This window comes from Rhea pennata, chromosome 31, assembly GCF_028389875.1.
Source record: "Rhea pennata isolate bPtePen1 chromosome 31, bPtePen1.pri, whole genome shotgun sequence".
Classification (NCBI taxonomy): domain Eukaryota; kingdom Metazoa; phylum Chordata; class Aves; order Rheiformes; family Rheidae; genus Rhea; species Rhea pennata.
The window spans coordinates 570,159-585,213 of NC_084693.1; the positions used below are offsets into that span (position 1 = coordinate 570,159).

At 68.6% G+C, this 15,055-nt stretch overlaps 5 protein-coding genes across 8 annotated transcripts; 3 read left to right on the plus strand and 2 right to left on the minus strand.

The window, feature by feature from the left end:
* Window positions 1–294: 294 nt before the first annotated feature.
* Window positions 295–2,084, minus strand: RPS27 (ribosomal protein S27). 2 transcript variants are annotated; one of them, XM_062597876.1, is made up of 5 exons: window positions 1,977–2,084; window positions 1,588–1,696; window positions 1,173–1,283; window positions 983–1,064; window positions 295–513 (listed from the first exon to the last, which is right to left on the minus strand). In XM_062597876.1, exons 1-4 carry the CDS (start codon window positions 1,980–1,982, stop codon window positions 1,027–1,029), a joined length of 264 nt encoding a protein of 87 aa, XP_062453860.1. In that variant the 5' UTR covers window positions 1,983–2,084; the 3' UTR covers window positions 295–513; window positions 983–1,026. The 2 variants fall into 2 exon arrangements, with proteins under 2 accessions (XP_062453860.1, XP_062453861.1); XM_062597877.1 differs by lacking the exon at window positions 983–1,064 and having other exon boundaries at window positions 1,977–2,083.
* Window positions 2,085–2,418: 334 nt separating this feature from the next.
* Window positions 2,419–6,622, plus strand: RAB13 (RAB13, member RAS oncogene family). 2 transcript variants are annotated; one of them, XM_062597663.1, is made up of 8 exons: window positions 2,419–2,599; window positions 5,111–5,171; window positions 5,255–5,315; window positions 5,465–5,542; window positions 5,632–5,721; window positions 5,846–5,911; window positions 6,112–6,162; window positions 6,278–6,622. In XM_062597663.1, exons 1-8 carry the CDS (start codon window positions 2,476–2,478, stop codon window positions 6,347–6,349), a joined length of 603 nt encoding a protein of 200 aa, XP_062453647.1. In that variant the 5' UTR covers window positions 2,419–2,475; the 3' UTR covers window positions 6,350–6,622. The 2 variants fall into 2 exon arrangements, with proteins under 2 accessions (XP_062453647.1, XP_062453648.1); XM_062597664.1 differs by lacking the exon at window positions 5,465–5,542.
* A 214-nt stretch (window positions 6,623–6,836) lies between these two features.
* On the plus strand, window positions 6,837–8,574 carry JTB (jumping translocation breakpoint). Its single transcript, XM_062597961.1, has 5 exons — window positions 6,837–7,189; window positions 7,290–7,330; window positions 7,506–7,591; window positions 7,743–7,822; window positions 7,999–8,574. Exons 1-5 carry the CDS (start codon window positions 7,113–7,115, stop codon window positions 8,153–8,155), a joined length of 441 nt encoding a protein of 146 aa, XP_062453945.1. The 5' UTR covers window positions 6,837–7,112; the 3' UTR covers window positions 8,156–8,574.
* Window positions 8,575–8,944: 370 nt separating this feature from the next.
* CREB3L4 (cAMP responsive element binding protein 3 like 4) lies at window positions 8,945–12,017 on the minus strand. 2 transcript variants are annotated; one of them, XM_062597975.1, is made up of 9 exons: window positions 11,209–12,017; window positions 10,899–11,088; window positions 10,622–10,746; window positions 10,405–10,497; window positions 10,229–10,335; window positions 10,078–10,146; window positions 9,870–9,954; window positions 9,601–9,697; window positions 8,945–9,456 (listed from the first exon to the last, which is right to left on the minus strand). In XM_062597975.1, the coding sequence occupies exons 1-9, from the start codon at window positions 11,371–11,373 to the stop codon at window positions 9,128–9,130; spliced, it is 1,260 nt and encodes a 419-aa protein (XP_062453959.1). In that variant the 5' UTR covers window positions 11,374–12,017; the 3' UTR covers window positions 8,945–9,127. The 2 variants fall into 2 exon arrangements, with proteins under 2 accessions (XP_062453959.1, XP_062453960.1); XM_062597976.1 differs by having other exon boundaries at window positions 9,354–9,446.
* Window positions 12,018–12,613: 596 nt separating this feature from the next.
* On the plus strand, window positions 12,614–14,455 carry SLC39A1 (solute carrier family 39 member 1). Its single transcript, XM_062597818.1, has 3 exons — window positions 12,614–12,810; window positions 12,908–13,038; window positions 13,362–14,455. Exons 1-3 carry the CDS (start codon window positions 12,633–12,635, stop codon window positions 14,055–14,057), a joined length of 1,005 nt encoding a protein of 334 aa, XP_062453802.1. The 5' UTR covers window positions 12,614–12,632; the 3' UTR covers window positions 14,058–14,455.
* The last annotated feature ends 600 nt before the right edge of the window (window positions 14,456–15,055 follow it).

The following is a 15,055-nucleotide window of genomic DNA, read 5'->3' on the forward strand; positions in this document are numbered from 1 at the left end:
AATGGAAGTGTTTAGTTAGCCTTTGAGTTTCAGATCAGCAGATTACCATAGTTCAGCAGAACACCTGAAATTTCTCACATTTAACTATACAGGGAAGATCAGAACAGTTTAGTTGTTAAGGATTAATGGTAGGCTCACAGCACACACGCTCACTTCTGCAGCTGACCCAGTACAGCACATTTCAGAACTGCAAGTAGCTGCAAATTTGGTTTCAGAGTACTGACAAAAACAGCTTTTTTTTCCACAGGCCAGAAAGAATCAGAGGGCAAGTACATCAAAAGCAAACTATTCTGCTTGTATTTTATCCAAAATTTATTAACAGTGAGATGGGTGGGGCTACAGGGACAGTATGATAGTCACATTCCTCATTTCATTCCAAGGACATGTGGCTAAAGCATTCAGGTCACACCTGAATCAGATCCCATGTTCTTCATCTGTGCAGCCATCTGTGCAAGTAGTCCCAGCCATCTCAAATTCCTTTAGTTTAATGCTGCTTTCGTCTGAAGGAGCATCCTAGGTAAAGAAAAAGGCAGAGCAGTAAGCAACTCAGTCAGCATTTCAATGTCTTTCAAAAACATTTTACTATTACAGTGTTAATTATGCAACATATAATGCCTCTTTATAGGCCCTTCTGAACAGGAACATCCCTGACTCATGAGCCTAGATATATCAGCTTCTGTCATTACTTTTTGCAAAGCATCCTGATACTACAAGGCTAAGTGCAAGACCCACACAAGATGAGCAGAGAAAGCAATAGCATTTTCCAGCAATTGAATGGCATTCTCCTCCTCCCCAGAAAGCCTAGAGATAGTCCATCTCCAAAATCTTTATCGGGTTCATCCAGGCTACAACAATCTCAACAGAGACCTATTGCAAACGACTTATCATAGTGTATTTAGCAATAGCATTCCAATAGCTCCAGGATAGCTGACCACACGTGAATTTTGGAGGAGGTTAAAAATGTCTATTTTGAGCAAATTACCTGGCCTCCAGCTCTCACAGGAAGCTTCTTCATGATACTGCAGTTCACTGGCAATCCAGGATTGATCCAAGAGCTACCCATGCTTAAAGTATCATAGACTGTGATGCTTACATCAGTGTATAAGACTAAGAGTACAGATAAAAGGCACTACCAAAATAACTGTAAGCTGCCTTTTTCCATTGCTACCCACCTTCTGTAAGCCTTGCCTTTCCTCCAGTGGGCTGGCACAACACAGTGGAGCAGCCCACACACAGAACGACAGTTTGAGCATGGCTGAATACAGTGGTGATCTTATAGCAACCTGAGGGGAGAGGAATAGCTTTGAGGCAAGCGCTGGGGAGGCGGCCGAGGGCATCTTTGCCCTTAGGGCAATAAAAAGCTGGTGACACCTTCACGTACACGTCGCACCAGTGGGCAAAGTCCACTTGTGCCGAGGGAGGGGAGAAGCACGCGTGGCGTGTGGTGACTGTACAGACCGCCTGGGGAGGGGTAACGCGGAGAGCGCGCACCCACCCGACGGGCAGGGAGGCCGAGCGGGGCCCCTCGGCGCAGGGAGCCCCTCGGCGCAGGGGGCCCCGGCGGCGAGCGGGCTGCGCCGCCCCTACCTGGGCACTTCACGTCCATGAAGTAGGAGTTGGGGCTCTGCACCAGGCGCTTCTTCTTGTGCTTCCTCTTCTCCTCCTCGGGGGAGGGATGCAGCAGGTCCTTGGCCAACTGCGGGGACAGCTCCGGTCAGCGCCCGCCCGGCCCCAGCACCGGTCCCCGCGCCCCCGCCCCGCCGCCGCCGCCATCTTGGGCCCCCGCCATCGCCCGCCCGCCGCAGAGGAGATGGCGGCGGACAGGGCCCACCCCGCGCCGCGGACCGGTCCCCGCCGGGGCGCCGACACGGCCCGCGCGCCCCCGCCCGCCGCCGCGCCTGGCCGCGGGCCGCCGCCGCGGTGCCGGAGGCCGGCGCGCCGGGCCGCGGGCGGGCTGGTGCCGGTGCCGCACTCACAGGCATGTTCGCGTGCGGGCAGCCGCGACGGAAAAGGGGCCGGGCCGGAAACGGCGGCCGCTATATCCGCTCCGGGGTTCCCCGCACGGGCGGAAGTGAGGCGCGGGCCCGCGGCGGCGCCATGGCGGGAAGGGCGCCCGGCCCGCGGGGGTGGGCGGGGCGCGCGCAGCGGCGTGGCCATGTTAGGGAGGTCGGCAACGCCGCCGGAGGGAGCGGCCTCGCCGCCATTTTGGGAGGGTCCCCGCGTGCCCGCCTGAGGGTGTGTGACGTCAGCAGGCAGGGTTGCCTCGCGGTGGCGTCATCGCCGGGGCGGTGATGTCACGCCCGCGACGATGGTGGCTGTGAGGCGCGGCGGCCGCGGGGGCAGCTGCAGGGCCGGGGGGGCGGCGCGGCCGCGGCCGGGCTCCGCCGAGTCCCCGCCCGGGGGCGGGCCGGGGCCGGGGCCGGGCCGGGGCCGCCGTCGCGGCCGCGGGGCAGAGCGGCCCGGCGGGCGGGGGCCATGGCCAAGGCCTACGACCACCTCTTCAAGCTGCTGCTGATCGGCGACAGCGGCGTGGGCAAGACCTGCCTCATCATCCGCTTCGCCGAGGACAACTTCACCAGCACCTACATCTCCACCATCGGTGCGTGCGGCCCCCGGGGCTCCCGGACACCCCCCCGGGGCTCCCACACCCCACCATCGCGGAGACCCCCCCCGGGGCTCCTGGACACCCCCCCCATCGCGGGGACCCCCGCCCCGGGGCTCCTGGACACCCCCCCCCGGGGCTCCCACACCCCCCCCATCGCGGGGACCCCCGCCCCGGGGCTCCTGGACACCCCCCCCGGGGCTCCCACACCCCCCCCATCGCGGGGACCCCCGCCCCGGGGCTCCTGGACACCCCCCGGGGCTCCTGGACACCCCCCCCATCGCGGGGACCCCCGCCCCGGGGCTCCTGGACACCCCCCCGGGGCTCCCACACCCCCCCCATCGCGGGGACCCCCGCCCCGGGGCTCCTGGACACCCCCCGGGGCTCCTGGACACCCCCCCCATCGCGGAGACCCCCCCCGGGGCTCCTGGACACCACCCCCCATCGCGGAGACCCCCCCCGGGGCTCCTGGACACCACCCCCCATCGCGGAGACCCCCCCCGGGGCTCCTGGACACCACCCCCCATCGCGGGGACCCCTGCCCCGGGGCTCCTGGACACCCCCCCCGGGGCTCCCACACACCCCCCATCGCAGCCTCCCCCCCAGGGCTCCTGGACATCCCCACTGGGGCTCCCGGACACCCCCTGGGCTCCAGAACCCCCCCAGTGCGGGGACCTCTCCCGGGGTTTCTGGACTCTCCTGGGGTTCCCAGACCCTCCCCCCCATGCCAGGGCACCCCTTTGGGGCTCCCAGACCCCTCTTCAAGGCCCCCTGCCCCCTTCTGGCTCCCCCTCTGCCCCGCGCTCTGCTTCCCACCCTCCCCAGCACCTGCGGCTTTGCCCCCCACCCACGTGCCCTGCCCAAGACCCCTTTCCTGGCCCCCTGCACAGCAGCTGGAGCCCACGCAGCGGTTAAGGGTTTGCTTTTTCCTGCTTTCCTTGCACAAGCAGGAAAAAAAATCCCATCAGTTTTGCAATCGCAGTTTTCCTCGTGGAGCGCCCCAGGGCTGGGATGGCCGGGTTGGAGCCTCTTGGCCCAAGGGTGCCCAGCGGGAGGGATCTGCCTGCGGGTGTCTGGGCAGAGCGAGGCCACGGGCACCCGCCGCCAACGGGGCGTTGCAACGGTCCCCGCTCCTCTGCATCCATGGGTCACTGCCTGGCTCCTGCCGACTCCTGGCACAGCTGGGGATGGGGTTCCTGGCGGACATGGGACACAGGAGCCGCCTGGTTTGCTGGCGATGGGGCACGCCTCTGCCTTGAGGCTCTTGTGCCTTCTGGGTCCTGTAGCTGGTGAACCTGGGGCCGGGGCTGTTCCCAGGGGTGCAGGCTGATGTCACGGAGCAGGACGTGCAGATTCCTGCACAGTGTGCCTCAGTTTCGCTACATGAAGTGTGCTGAAAGTTCCCACCGCTTCAGGGAAGAGCAATTACTGCGTGGTGGGTCCCAGCCGGGGCTTGCAGCCAGCTCCTTACTACCCTGGAGCTATCCCTGGCCAGGGAAGGGCTGGGGAGCCTGGTGTGGTGGGCAGGGATCAGCCTGGGTCCGGCCGCCCCCTCCTCCTCCTCCCGCCCCGGAATTTCTGAGCTGCTAAAACCATTTCCTGCGCCTGGAGCGACTGCCCCTGCCCCACCATGTTTGCAGAGCGCTATAAACCCAGCCGGCAGCCGGCGGCCCTGCGTGTGAGCAGCCCGTGCACTGGCTGCCAGCTGGGAGCTGGGCTGGGATCCGCGCTCCAGCGGGGAATTCCACCAGGAAGCTGCCCCCATCCTCCTCCTCCTCGCCGCCATTCCCAGCCTCACACTCGCAGGACCGTAACAAATGTGCGCTCTGAAACGGGGCCAGTGGGATGCCAGGCAGGGCCAAGCTGGGGAAGCGGGGCAGGAATTTGGGAGCACAGGGGGAAGCCTGGCTGGGGGGCAGCATCTGCCAGCCCTGAGTGCTGGTTGCTCCCTGCCTGAGGGACTTTTGGGCTGGGGGCCCTGCTTGGGGTGGGGGACATGATGCAGCCCTGTGCTTCAGAGAGCTCCAGCCACTGTCCCATGGTGTTGTTTGGTGGCTGGGGCCAGCTGGGGAAGTGCCCAGAGTGCCTTGGAGGGGCAGGTTTCAGGGAGGGGGCAGGGCTGTGGCAGCCCTATCCATCTATCCCGCCCCCCACGAGCAGCATCCCAGGCAGTTGCGAGGGGTGATGCCATCCTGCAGGAATGCAGCATCCCTCCCTGCCAGCCTGCATGGGTTCCCAGGGACACCAGGGACCGTGCTCCCACTCCCGGCAGCCTGTGCAGAGACAAGGGCCGGGAACAGGACTGGACTTTGCCCCCCTCCCTCTCCTGGGGTGCCTGGTTGTTGCTGGGAGTGGAGCCATTTGTGACCGGTGGCTCCTTGCCTGGCCCTGGCATCCCCCTCCCACAGCCCCCGTTGCTGCTGTCCCTGCTCCTGACACCCTGCCCTGGCGCGCTCCCATGCCTGTGCAGGCCCTGCACACCAGCCCGTCTCTCTTCTCCCCTCCCAGGGATCGACTTCAAAATCCGGACAGTGGAAATTGAAGGGAAGAAGATCAAACTGCAGGTCTGGTGAGTGCAGGCAGGAGCTCCCCGTCCTGTGTCTGCTGTGCTGGCTCCGGCAGCCCTCACCTCCCTCCTCTGCTCTCTTGCAGGGACACAGCAGGGCAGGAGAGGTTCAAAACCATCACAACAGCCTACTACCGCGGAGCCATGGTAGGCCCTCGCCACGTGGCGGGGAGGGGCGGCAGGGTTCGGGCGAGGGCTGCCGGGGCCACAGAGGAGGCGGAGGAGGGGAGGAGACCCCCACATGGGCAGGAGGAGGTGGCACCTGCCTGCCCCACTGACCGTCCCGGTCCTTGCAGGGCATCATCCTTGTGTACGACATCACGGACAAAAAGTCCTTCGAGAACATCCAGAACTGGATGAAGAGCATCAAGGAGGTGGGTGGGCGGTCGGAGGGGTTGGGACTGGGGTATGGAGGGGGACAGTGGGGAAAGCTGACCCATCTCCTGTCCTCTCCGGCCTCCAGAACGCATCAGCCGGGGTTGAGCGTCTCCTCATCGGCAACAAGTGTGACATGGAGAGCAAGCGAAAGGTGCAGCGGGAGGATGCTGAGAAGGTAGGCAGCAGAGGGGCCCAGCTCTGGCTCTTCCTGTCCTTGGTGCGGGGCCAGGGCAGACTGGTGTGGGGAGGGAGCACAGGGGCCCTGGCGCCCCTGTTGCAGAGTCTCTCTTGTCCTCCAGCTGGCGAAGGAGTATGGGATCCGCTTCTTCGAGACCAGTGCCAAGTCCAGCATGAATGTGGAAGAGGTGAGGACAGCGGGCTGCCAAAGGAGGCCCGAGGCACCGGGTTGGGCTGTGCCGGGGCCGGGGGGCTCCCGGGGCTGTGTCACCGCCATGAGGGTGCATTGCAGACCCTGGTCCCCAGGGCATCCCCCTGCACTGGGGCTGGTCCCCGCGGGGGCTACCAGCGCCCTGGGTGCCGGTGTTGAGCTGCCTCCTCTCCCCAGGCCTTCAACACCCTGGCGCGGGACATCCTGCTGAAAACCTCCCGGAAAGCGGTGAGTGCAGGTGGCGGGAGAGCCAGGACTGAGCTGCGGGAGTGGGCTCTGGGTGGCAGGGGGTCCCCATGTCCCCTCCCCAGCCACCACTAACCTCTTCGTCTCATTTTCTCAGGGTCAAAGCAACAAGCCCTCCCTGGACTTGGGCTCCCAGAAGAAGGGCAGCAGTAAATGCTCCGTGGTGTAAGAGAAGGCACACTGCGGAGCATGGTGCAACGGTCCCGGCCTCCCCTCCTCTCCACCAGCCTCCGCCTGCTGCAGGACAGCGCGGGCACCTCTCCCCGGAGCAGAGGCCGGGCACTGGGGCTGCACCAGGCCGGGGGACCTCACCGCGCCTGCCAGGGCGCAGAATGTCCCGAGCCAGCCAGCCCGGGGTGGCAGTGGTGCTCGGTGCCGGGAGCAGGGCTGGGCGCTGCGCGGCCACCGCATCTCGGTGCTATAAAGCCCAGCTTGTGCCTTGCCCCGTGTCTGGTGTCTCTATGGGGCAGCGCAGTGGGGCCGGGGGCTGCAGGGAGGGGACAGGGCTGGGGAGGGGTCGAGGGTGCGGGGACGATGTTAAGGGGAGGGTGGAGGGTACGAAGCCCCTGACCGGGCCTGCAGGGCCGGAGTGGGGCCAGGGATGGGGGCAGGAGGGGATGGAGAAGGGGCAGGGACAGCGATGGGGCCGTGCCGGGCCGGGAACAGGATGGGGCCAGCGAGGAGCGGGGCGCCGGGCGGGGAAGCCCCGCCCCTACCGCGCAGTCCCCGCCCACAAGCCCCAGCCCCGCCCGGGGCTCCGCCCCCGCGCGCAAGCCCCTCCTCCTCCACGCAAGCCCCACCCCTTGTGCGGAAGCTCCGCCCCGCTGGCTCCGCCCTTCCCGTCGCTCCCCGCTTCTCCCACAAGTCCCTGCGCCTCAAGATGGCGGCGCCGCGGGAGGCGGCGGGCGCGGCCCGGTAGCTCCGCCGCGCCGATGGGGTCCCGCGGCCCGGCCCGGCCGCGCGGCTGCGTTCTCTACGCCGCTCTGGGTGCCCTGGCCTGCGGCCTGCGGTGAGCGGGCGGGCGGGCGGGCGAGGACCGCCGGGCCCGGCCCGGCCCGGCCCGGCCCGGCCCGGCCCGGCCCCTCACGGCGTCTCTCCTCTCTCCACAGGCTGGCGGCGGCGATGGTGGCGAGTGACGAGCGGCGCTCGGGTGGGTGCGAGGCCGGGGCGGTCCCGGGGGCCCTGGCACCGGGAGTGGAGGAGGTCGGGGGGGTCCTGGCCTTAGGAAGGGAGGAGGCCCGAGGGGTGTCCCGGCCCCGGGGCAGGTCTGGGGGGCGGTTTTGGTGCTGGGCCCACGGTCACCCTGCCCGGCCTCTCTCCCGCAGCGAGCCCTGTGGCGGCCACGGCGTGCTGGCAGGTGGAGGACTTCGTGGTGGCGCAGGAGTGCACCCAGTGCACCAGCTTCCAGGTGGTGAGTGCAGGCGGTGGGGCCCAGTAGGCCGTGGTCATCCCCTCCCTGCGATGCCAGGTCCCCCCTGCGCACGCCTGGTGTCAGGGCAGCTCGGGGAGATTGGCACAGCCTGCTCCAGCGCAGCCTCTCACCTGGGTGGTTCTGGTTGCAGAAGACGATAGCGGAGTGCAGCCCAACAGGCTTCATCGAGAAGATCAGCTGCGCTACCTCCAGGAGGGATGAGTTCAAGAGGTGAGGAAAGCCCCTGTGGTGGAACTGGGCAGGTGGCAGGTCCCCCAGACAGAGTATCGCGGGTTTCTGTGGGGTGCTGTCCTACTGACAGGCCCTGGGTGCTGAGCTCTGGGGAGCAGGGCTGAGTCTGGGGCTGTTGCCGACAGACTTGTAACTCTGTCTCTCCCTTGGCGCAGCTGCCGCTCGGCGGTGATGGAAGCACGTGTTTTCTGGAAGTTTGTGGGCACGATGATGTGTGTGGCTGCGGTCTTTGCTGTGCTGGTTGTGTGTCGCCAGCGAGTGCTGGACAGAAAAGCCCTTGAGAAGGTCCGCAAGCAGATTGAGTCCATTTAGCACTGCCTGCCTGCCCTGGAGCAGGGCCCTGTGTGCCTGGGGCAGGGCCGGGAGCACCTGGACTGCGAAGACTCTGCTCCTGTGTTGCTCCCAAAAGAGATGGGAGAGGAAACACTTGTCTGGGGCCCTGCCCTGGCAGCCTGCCTGCTTTCAATCTGTGAACACGGAGCTCTGCTGGGAGCTGCCCTGTGCTCTGCTGCTGCCTCGAGACATGACTGGGGAGTCCTGTGAAAGCAGCTGAGGAGTCTTTTGCACACACTGTGCTGGTATGGGGCCCGTGGGGACCTGCCCTGTGGCCTCTCCTGTCATTCTGCACATGGGGAGTCCTGCTGTACCATGCTCATGGTGGTCCAGGCCAATGCAGCATCTGTTTTCCACGAGCTGATGCCATGAAATAAATCCTGATTGTTGTTGCTGGAGCAGCGCTTTGACGTGCTGGTGTCTGTCCAGCGCTTCCCTCACCCTGCCGGTGCAGCAGGGTGCCTGGAGCAGCCCAGAGCTTCGTGGGGGAGCCGCAGCTGGGGGGAAACAGCGTGGTGTATGTGGGGGGGGGTGCATCCTGGTGCCTGCAACTGTGTGGCCCTTGCCTAAGGGATGAGCCTAGCTACTCCCCCGGACTAACTGCCCAGCCTGGATCCATTTCTGAGCCCCCTGGTGAGAGCGGGGGGTCCCTGCCCCAAGGCTAGGGGTGCAGGGAGACCTGTCTGGGTGGCTTAGAGCTACCTGTGGCAGAGGTGGCTCAGCCCTGTTGCCCTTTTCTTACTGCATTTCTTCCCCTCCAAAGACAAGTTCAGGTAGAAATGAGCTGTTTATTAGCTGGAAAATGCCCGGCAAGCTCAGAGCTTTCTTACACAGTGCAGAGCCGTCCCCATGCACAGCTGGGCTCTGTGCTGTGGCGTGGGGATGTGCCTGGAGCAGGTGCTGCATCCCCAGGAGGGTGGCACCCGGGGCTGTGGGCTGCTCACTACTCTCTCACATCTCCTCCCCGTGCACCCGTTTTGCCACCTCCCTGTCCGTGCCAGCCGCCCTCCCTGCGGCTGGTCCGACTGGAGCTGCTGGCTGCAGCCAAGGCTGAGTCCCTGCGTCTGGGCCCGCCTGGCCAGAGGAGTTGGTGCTCAGCTCCCCACGAGGGGCGGATCTCCGGTCCCTGGGTCTCCCTTCGGCACCGTTCTCCGCTGCAGCTGTGGGTCCCGGCTCTTCCCTCCGTGGCTGCCCCCGCTCCGGGAGCGGGGCCGCTCCGGTGGCGGGGCCCTCAGCCGGCTCCAGCAGCTCCTCCCAGGTCAGGATGTTCCTGGAAATCACTGTGGGGATGAGGGAGCGCTGGGGCTGGCAGGGCTTGTTGCTCCACGCCGGGGTGGGACGGTCGCTGCCCAGTCCCCTTTCTGCCAGGGCTCAGTTCTGGGCCCTGCAGCTCCCAGGCTCCCTGAGCTCTCCTGCCTCGTTACCTCCCATGGGCTCGTGGCTGTCCTGGCTGCCTCCGGGGCTGCGGCGGAAGGGGCTGTAGCTGGGGAAGATGATGAGTCCCAGGGAGAAGATCAGGATCTGCAGGGGATGAGAGGGAGTTACGCAGTGTGGAGGGTTCCCGTGCCAGACAGAGCAGCTGGGTGCACGTGTGCACAGCTGGGTGCAGCGGCCGTGGCCGCAGGGCGAGTGCCATGTGCTGGGGAGCACGCGTGTGCTCGGAGTGGGCGTGCGCCCCGGCACGCGGCGGTACCAGGATGCAGGTGCTGGTCTGGGCAGCCTTGGTGGACGTTGGTTTGATGAGCGCTTGCAGCGCCTGCAGCTGGCTCAGCAGCGACCTGCAGGGTGATGGTGGTCGGTGAGCGCCCAGCCCAGTGCCCCACGTGCCTGGCACGAGCTGGGGCTGGCCTGGGGCTCTGCTGATGCTGCGGGGTCGGCCGTGGCCCCCCAGATGTGCTCACCCGTTGCATTTCTCAAGCTCCAGCACCTTTTCCTGCAGCTCCTGGTTCTGAGCTGAGCACGTGGCTGCCCTGCCCAGGCAGAGGGAGGGATGAGTGAGGGCCCTCGCTGAGCCTCACTTGCACGGCATTGCAGGGTGCTGCTGGCACCCACCTGCTCTCCAGCCTGTCCAGGTACTCCTTCTTCCTCCGCCGGCTGTCCTGGGCCGACTGCTTGTTCCGGATCTTCCTCCTCACCTTCTTCAGGATCCGCTCCTCAGCCTGGCAGGGCAGAGGGGTGAGCGCGGCGCGGTGCCACACCAGCTGCCCCTGCCCGCCACGGCCACACACCTTGGTGAGGGGCAGGCAGCTGGGCAGCGTCACCCCCTCCTGCGACAGCAGCCGCTTTTCCTCCTCCGTCAGGAGCAGGCCTGGGAGCTGCAGCTGTGGGGAGAGGCGGCGACATGCCGGGCTGAACTGGAGGGCTTGGGAGCCCCTTCCCGTGCCCTCGACAGCTGAGGAGAGCCCGGGACGGGGAAGCGGAGAGGGGGTGCAGTGCTGCGCCTACCAGGGCGCTGGGTGCTGGCAGGTCGCTCGCAGCGGAAGGCCCCGAGCTGGGCAAGGACAGCGGCGCAGCAGGCAGCTCGCTCATGATGCAGGTGTCGGGGAGCAACGTGGGGCACAGCCAGGTGCCTGCAAGGGGGAGGCAGTGGGGTCCTGCATGTCCTTGCAGTGCAGAGGCTACGTCTGCCCCGGGGGCCGCTGCACCCGCCGCCCTGCAGCACGGTGGCGGGACACGGCCCCATGGCCAAGCCCTGCAGGCGCTGCGTGTTCTCCCCACTGACCGAGCTGGATGGCGACGCTGGTGCTGCACAGGGTGGGCAGTGGGTCACAGGGGACCTGGTGGCTGGCGGCTTGGGTCTGGGAGGGTCCGGGGCAGATGTCCCCCGTGCCGTGGCAGCTGCCTAGGCTGCACACGTCGTCGGGGTTCACCGCCAGCCGCAGCAGTTCCTCAGCCTGGCTCTCGTCCTGCCCCTGCGGGAGAGAGACGTTCGGGGGGGACGTGCAAGGGCGCCCGGGGTTCTCCGCCGCCCTGATCCCTGCTCGCAGCCCTCTGCTCCGGATCCCCGAGCCCGGCTGGCAGCCCATACTCACGCTGTCTTCGGCGAGGGGCCAGCACTCGGAGGGCGGCTCTGAGCCACCGGGCGAGTGGGCCGAGCCGGGGAGGGAGGGCTCAGGGCTGCCAAACGCGGTGCCGAGGAGCAGCTCGTCCTGCTGTGCCAGGAGAGCTTCCAGCAGCTCGGCGGCGCCCGGCTCCATCGCCTGGCCTGAGGGCAGGCGGGGGCTGCAGCCCCGGTGCCGCCGCGGGTGATTCCCTGCCTCCGAGCCCCCGAGCTCCCCCCGGGCTGGCGCTGCGCAGCGAACCTGCCCCTGGCGCTGCTCCCGTCAGATCCGGCGCCGGGCGCAGCGCTCCAGGATCTCCGGCATCCTGGGCAAACCCAGCCAAGTCCCGCCCCGAAGGGCCGGGCTCCCTGCGCCTGGCGCAGCCCCAGGCCCCGGGCTGGCAGCGGGTCCCGGCTAGCGCGTTTAAACGCCCCCCCCCCTTCCCGTGACACGGGGGTGCTGCCGGCCCGCGAGGTGTGATTGCAGAGGGGGCTGCAGCGGGGCCGGGGCCGCCCGGGAGCCGCCAGCGGGCACCGAGGCCTCGAGCTCCGGCCTCGGGGGAGCAGGGAGCAGCTCCGGGGGGGTCTGCGGAGGAACGAGCCCCCCGACCCGCGCCCGGGCAGCGGGGCTGGGGGGCGCAGGCCGGGCTCCCCGACGGCTAATTCGCCCGCGGACGGGGGGGAGGGGGGCGCTGCCTGCGCGGCTCCAGGCCCCCGGCAATTACCCGTCGCAATTAGCCCGGCGCCGGCCACGTGGGCGCGCCCCGGGCCGCCTCGCCCTGCCCCACCCGCTCGCTGCCCATTGGCTGCGCCCAGCGTCACTCAGCCGCCCCGCCCCGGCCCCGCGCGGCGCCATTGGCCAAGGGGCGCGGGTCAGGCCCCGCCCCTTAGAACGCCGGGAGCCCGCGGCTACAATGTAGCGGGGGGAAGGGGAGGGGCGGCACCGGGACCCCGCCCCCGCCCCGCGCTCCGCCCCGCCCCGCCTGGCCCCGCCCCGCCCTCCGCCCCGATCGGCCCCGCCCCGCCCCGCGCTCCGCCCCCGCCCCGCGCCCCGCCCCGCCCGGCCCCGCCCTTCGCCCTGATCGGCCCCGCCCCGCGCTCCGCCCCGCCCGGCCCCGCCCCTCGCTCCGCCCCCGCCCCGCCCGGCCCCGCCCCCGCTGGGCGGGGGGTCCCGGCGTCCCCGCCCCCGGGGGGGCCCTGCCCCGGGGTCCCCGCGCGCCCCGTCCGCTCCCTCCCCGCCCCCCGCCGCGGGCCGGGCCGGAGGCAGTGAGTCACCGCGGCCGAGAGGCGCCGCGGCCACGTCCGCGGGCCGCAGCCGGAGCCGGAGCCGGCGGGGCCGGGCCGGGCCGGGCCGGGCCGGGCCAGGCGCCTCCTGAGGCCGCCGTGCCGCAGGCGCAGCCGCGCGGTGCCGGCGCCATGGCCCAGCCCGGGCCGCTGGCCTGGAGCCCCGGCGACGGCCGGGCCGCGCTTCGCCCCCCGACCGGCCTGGAGGTGAAGCTGGGCTCGCTCGCGACGCTGCTGCTGCTGACCCTGGCCAGCGGCCTGGGGCCCCTCTGCTTCTTCCGGCGCCCGCCGAGCGCCGGCGCCTCGGCAGGTACGGCCGCCCCGGCCCCGGGCCCCGGCGGGGCGCAGCGGGCGCCCCGAGGCGGCGGGTGCCGCCCGCGGCCGCCCCACGCTCCTCTCCCGGGCAGAGACGCGCGGGAAGGTCCTCAGCCTCGTGAGCTGCTTCGCCGGCGGCGTCTTCCTGGCCACCTGCCTGCTCGACCTGCTCCCGGACTACCTGGCGGGCATCAACGCGGCGCTGGAGGGGCTGCGGGTCTCGGTGAGCGCCCGCGGGGATCCCCCTTTCCCGGCGGGCCGGCGGCACCTCGGCCCCAGCCGCGGTTTCCCGCCGTGGGGACGCGCTGCGGGGGCGACGGCCCCTTCCCCGGCGTCGGACCCCCGAGCTGCGCCCCCGTCCCGGGGGGCCGCTACCCCCGCAGCGGCGCCGGGGCCGGCGGGGAGGCACCAGCCTGACTCATGGAAAGATCCTCCCCGCCTCTGCCCCCCGGCGGCCCACGGCTTCCCGGCAGCCGCCGGCTGCGTTTCCCTTGCCGTCCCGGGGCTGGGGAGCCGCGGGCCTCAGCGCCGCTCTCTGCCGCGCAGCTCCAGTTCCCGCTGCAGGAGTTCATCCTGGCCATGGGCTTCTTCCTGGTGCTGGTGATGGAGCAGATCGTGCTGGCCTACAAGGACCAGGCGGGCTCGCTGGAGGAGGAGACGCGGGCGCTGCTGGGGGCCGCCGCCGCGCCGGATGGCTCCATCCAGGGTCCCCGCTGGCCCGACGGCCCCGCGCACCCGCCCGGGCCCCCCGGACCCGCCCGCCCGCACCTGCACGTCGACTTCAACGCCCACTCGGCCGTGCGCTCCTTCCTGCTGGTCTTCTCGCTGTCGCTGCACTCGGTGTTCGAGGGGCTGGCCGTGGGGCTGCAGGAGGCTGAGGCCAAGGTGCTGGAGATCTGCCTGGCCCTGCTCATCCACAAGTGTGTGGTGGCCTTCAGCCTGGCACTGAAGCTGCTGCAGGGCCGGCTGCGCCCCCGCGCCGTGGCCGCCTGCCTGCTGCTCTTCGCCCTCATGTTGCCGCTGGGCATCGGGCTCGGTGTGGCGGTGACGGCGGGCGCCGGCGCCCTGCAGCGCCTCTGGCGCAGCGTGCTCGAGGGCCTGGCCACCGGCACCTTCGTCTACATCACCTTCCTGGAGATCCTGCCCCATGAGCTGGGCAGCCCCCAGCACCGCATCCTCAAGGTCATCCTGCTCATTGCCGGCTTCGCCCTCGTCACCGCCATCCTCTTCATCAAGATCTGAGGCCGCCCCCTGGTCGGGAAGCGGTGGGAGAAGGGGAAGCCCCACGTGTCCCATTTTGAGAGCAGAACCGGGTGAAACTGGGAGCTCCCCAGCAGGACCTCCTGCCCCCTACATCCTGTGTGCAAGTGCCAAATTGCCACTCCGAGGGTGAGACCCTTCCCTGTGCCTTGGTCCCCCCGTCTGCGAAGGGGGAATGGTGCTATTTCCGGTGGGACCGTGGGGCCGGCAGGCGCCTTCCCCCCTGCTCTGCGGTCCCCCCCACCTGCCCTGTGCCCACAAGTGCCCTTAGCGCGCTGGCAAGGCCCAGCAGCGCCCACGTCTCCAGCCGCCCTCCTCTTCGGTGCCTGCGGGTGGGGAGAGATTTTGGATGGAAAAAGCAAATAAAGGACTCAAAGTGATAGTGGTGCCCGGCTCCATCGTGCCAGCGGGCTGGAGGTGTGTGGGGGGGCGCGTGGCCGGCTCCTCAGTGGGGGGCTGCACAGGGCCTTGGTTGGGGGTGCTGGGGGCCCCTTGCCCTGCTGCGTGCATGCGTGTGCAGTGTGATCCTCCTGTGCAATGTCCCCCATCCCCGCAAAACTGCCGCCCCGGAGCACCATCCCCCCCCCTTTGGAGCGTTGCACCCCCAGCAGCGTTGCCCCCTTGCAGCATTAGCCCCGTGCAATATCAGCCCCCTGCGCTGCCTCCCCCGCAGCGTTGCCCCCCTGTACTCTTAGCCGCCTCCTCTCCCCCCGCAGCATTGCCTGTTGCTCAGTTTGCTCCCCCCGGTGTCGCCCCCAGGCAGTATCATCCCCCGTGCTGTCCCCCTCCCCCGCGCCGATTTGCCCCTGCAGTGTGAAATATTGCCCCACACCCGTGCCTTGCCCCCCAGGTCTGCCCCCAGTCTCCGCTCGTGCAGTTTTTGCCCCTGCTGCCGCCCCCGGGTTTGCCCCGCCAAGTGCCCCCTCCCGCAGCGCTGCCCCTCCGCGGGGGAGGGGGCGGGCGCGGTGCACGCCGGGAGT

What these genes read in the sequence shown, in the direction of transcription:
- CREB3L4 (XM_062597975.1), bottom strand. Translation starts at nt 11,373, where the DNA reads ATGGAGCCGGGCGCCGCCGAGCTGCTGGAAGCTCTCCTGGCACAGCAG. An exon ending in GGCCCCTCGCCGAAGACAGC is followed by an intron (nt 11,089 to 11,208) that starts GTGAGTATGGGC and finishes TCTCTCCCGCAG; the next exon opens with GGGCAGGACGAGAGCCAGGC. An exon ending in CTGGACAGGCTGGAGAGCAG is followed by an intron (nt 10,147 to 10,228) that starts GTGGGTGCCAGC and finishes CTGCCTGGGCAG; the next exon opens with GGCAGCCACGTGCTCAGCTC.
- SLC39A1 (XM_062597818.1), top strand. Translation starts at nt 12,633, where the DNA reads ATGGCCCAGCCCGGGCCGCTGGCCTGGAGCCCCGGCGACGGCCGGGCC. An exon ending in GAGCGCCGGCGCCTCGGCAG is followed by an intron (nt 12,811 to 12,907) that starts GTACGGCCGCCC and finishes TCTCCCGGGCAG; the next exon opens with AGACGCGCGGGAAGGTCCTC. An exon ending in TGGAGGGGCTGCGGGTCTCG is followed by an intron (nt 13,039 to 13,361) that starts GTGAGCGCCCGC and finishes TCTGCCGCGCAG; the next exon opens with CTCCAGTTCCCGCTGCAGGA.
- JTB (XM_062597961.1), top strand. Translation starts at nt 7,113, where the DNA reads ATGGGGTCCCGCGGCCCGGCCCGGCCGCGCGGCTGCGTTCTCTACGCC. An exon ending in GAGTGACGAGCGGCGCTCGG is followed by an intron (nt 7,331 to 7,505) that starts GTGGGTGCGAGG and finishes TCTCTCCCGCAG; the next exon opens with CGAGCCCTGTGGCGGCCACG. An exon ending in AGGAGGGATGAGTTCAAGAG is followed by an intron (nt 7,823 to 7,998) that starts GTGAGGAAAGCC and finishes CCCTTGGCGCAG; the next exon opens with CTGCCGCTCGGCGGTGATGG.
- RPS27 (XM_062597876.1), bottom strand. An exon ending in CATGGACGTGAAGTGCCCAG is followed by an intron (nt 1,284 to 1,587) that starts GTAGGGGCGGCG and finishes CTCTCCCCTCAG; the next exon opens with GTTGCTATAAGATCACCACT. An exon ending in AAAGGCAAGGCTTACAGAAG is followed by an intron (nt 1,065 to 1,172) that starts GTGGGTAGCAAT and finishes TGATACTTTAAG; the next exon opens with CATGGGTAGCTCTTGGATCA.
- RAB13 (XM_062597663.1), top strand. Translation starts at nt 2,476, where the DNA reads ATGGCCAAGGCCTACGACCACCTCTTCAAGCTGCTGCTGATCGGCGAC. An exon ending in AAGATCAAACTGCAGGTCTG is followed by an intron (nt 5,172 to 5,254) that starts GTGAGTGCAGGC and finishes GCTCTCTTGCAG; the next exon opens with GGACACAGCAGGGCAGGAGA. An exon ending in TGAAAACCTCCCGGAAAGCG is followed by an intron (nt 6,163 to 6,277) that starts GTGAGTGCAGGT and finishes TCATTTTCTCAG; the next exon opens with GGTCAAAGCAACAAGCCCTC.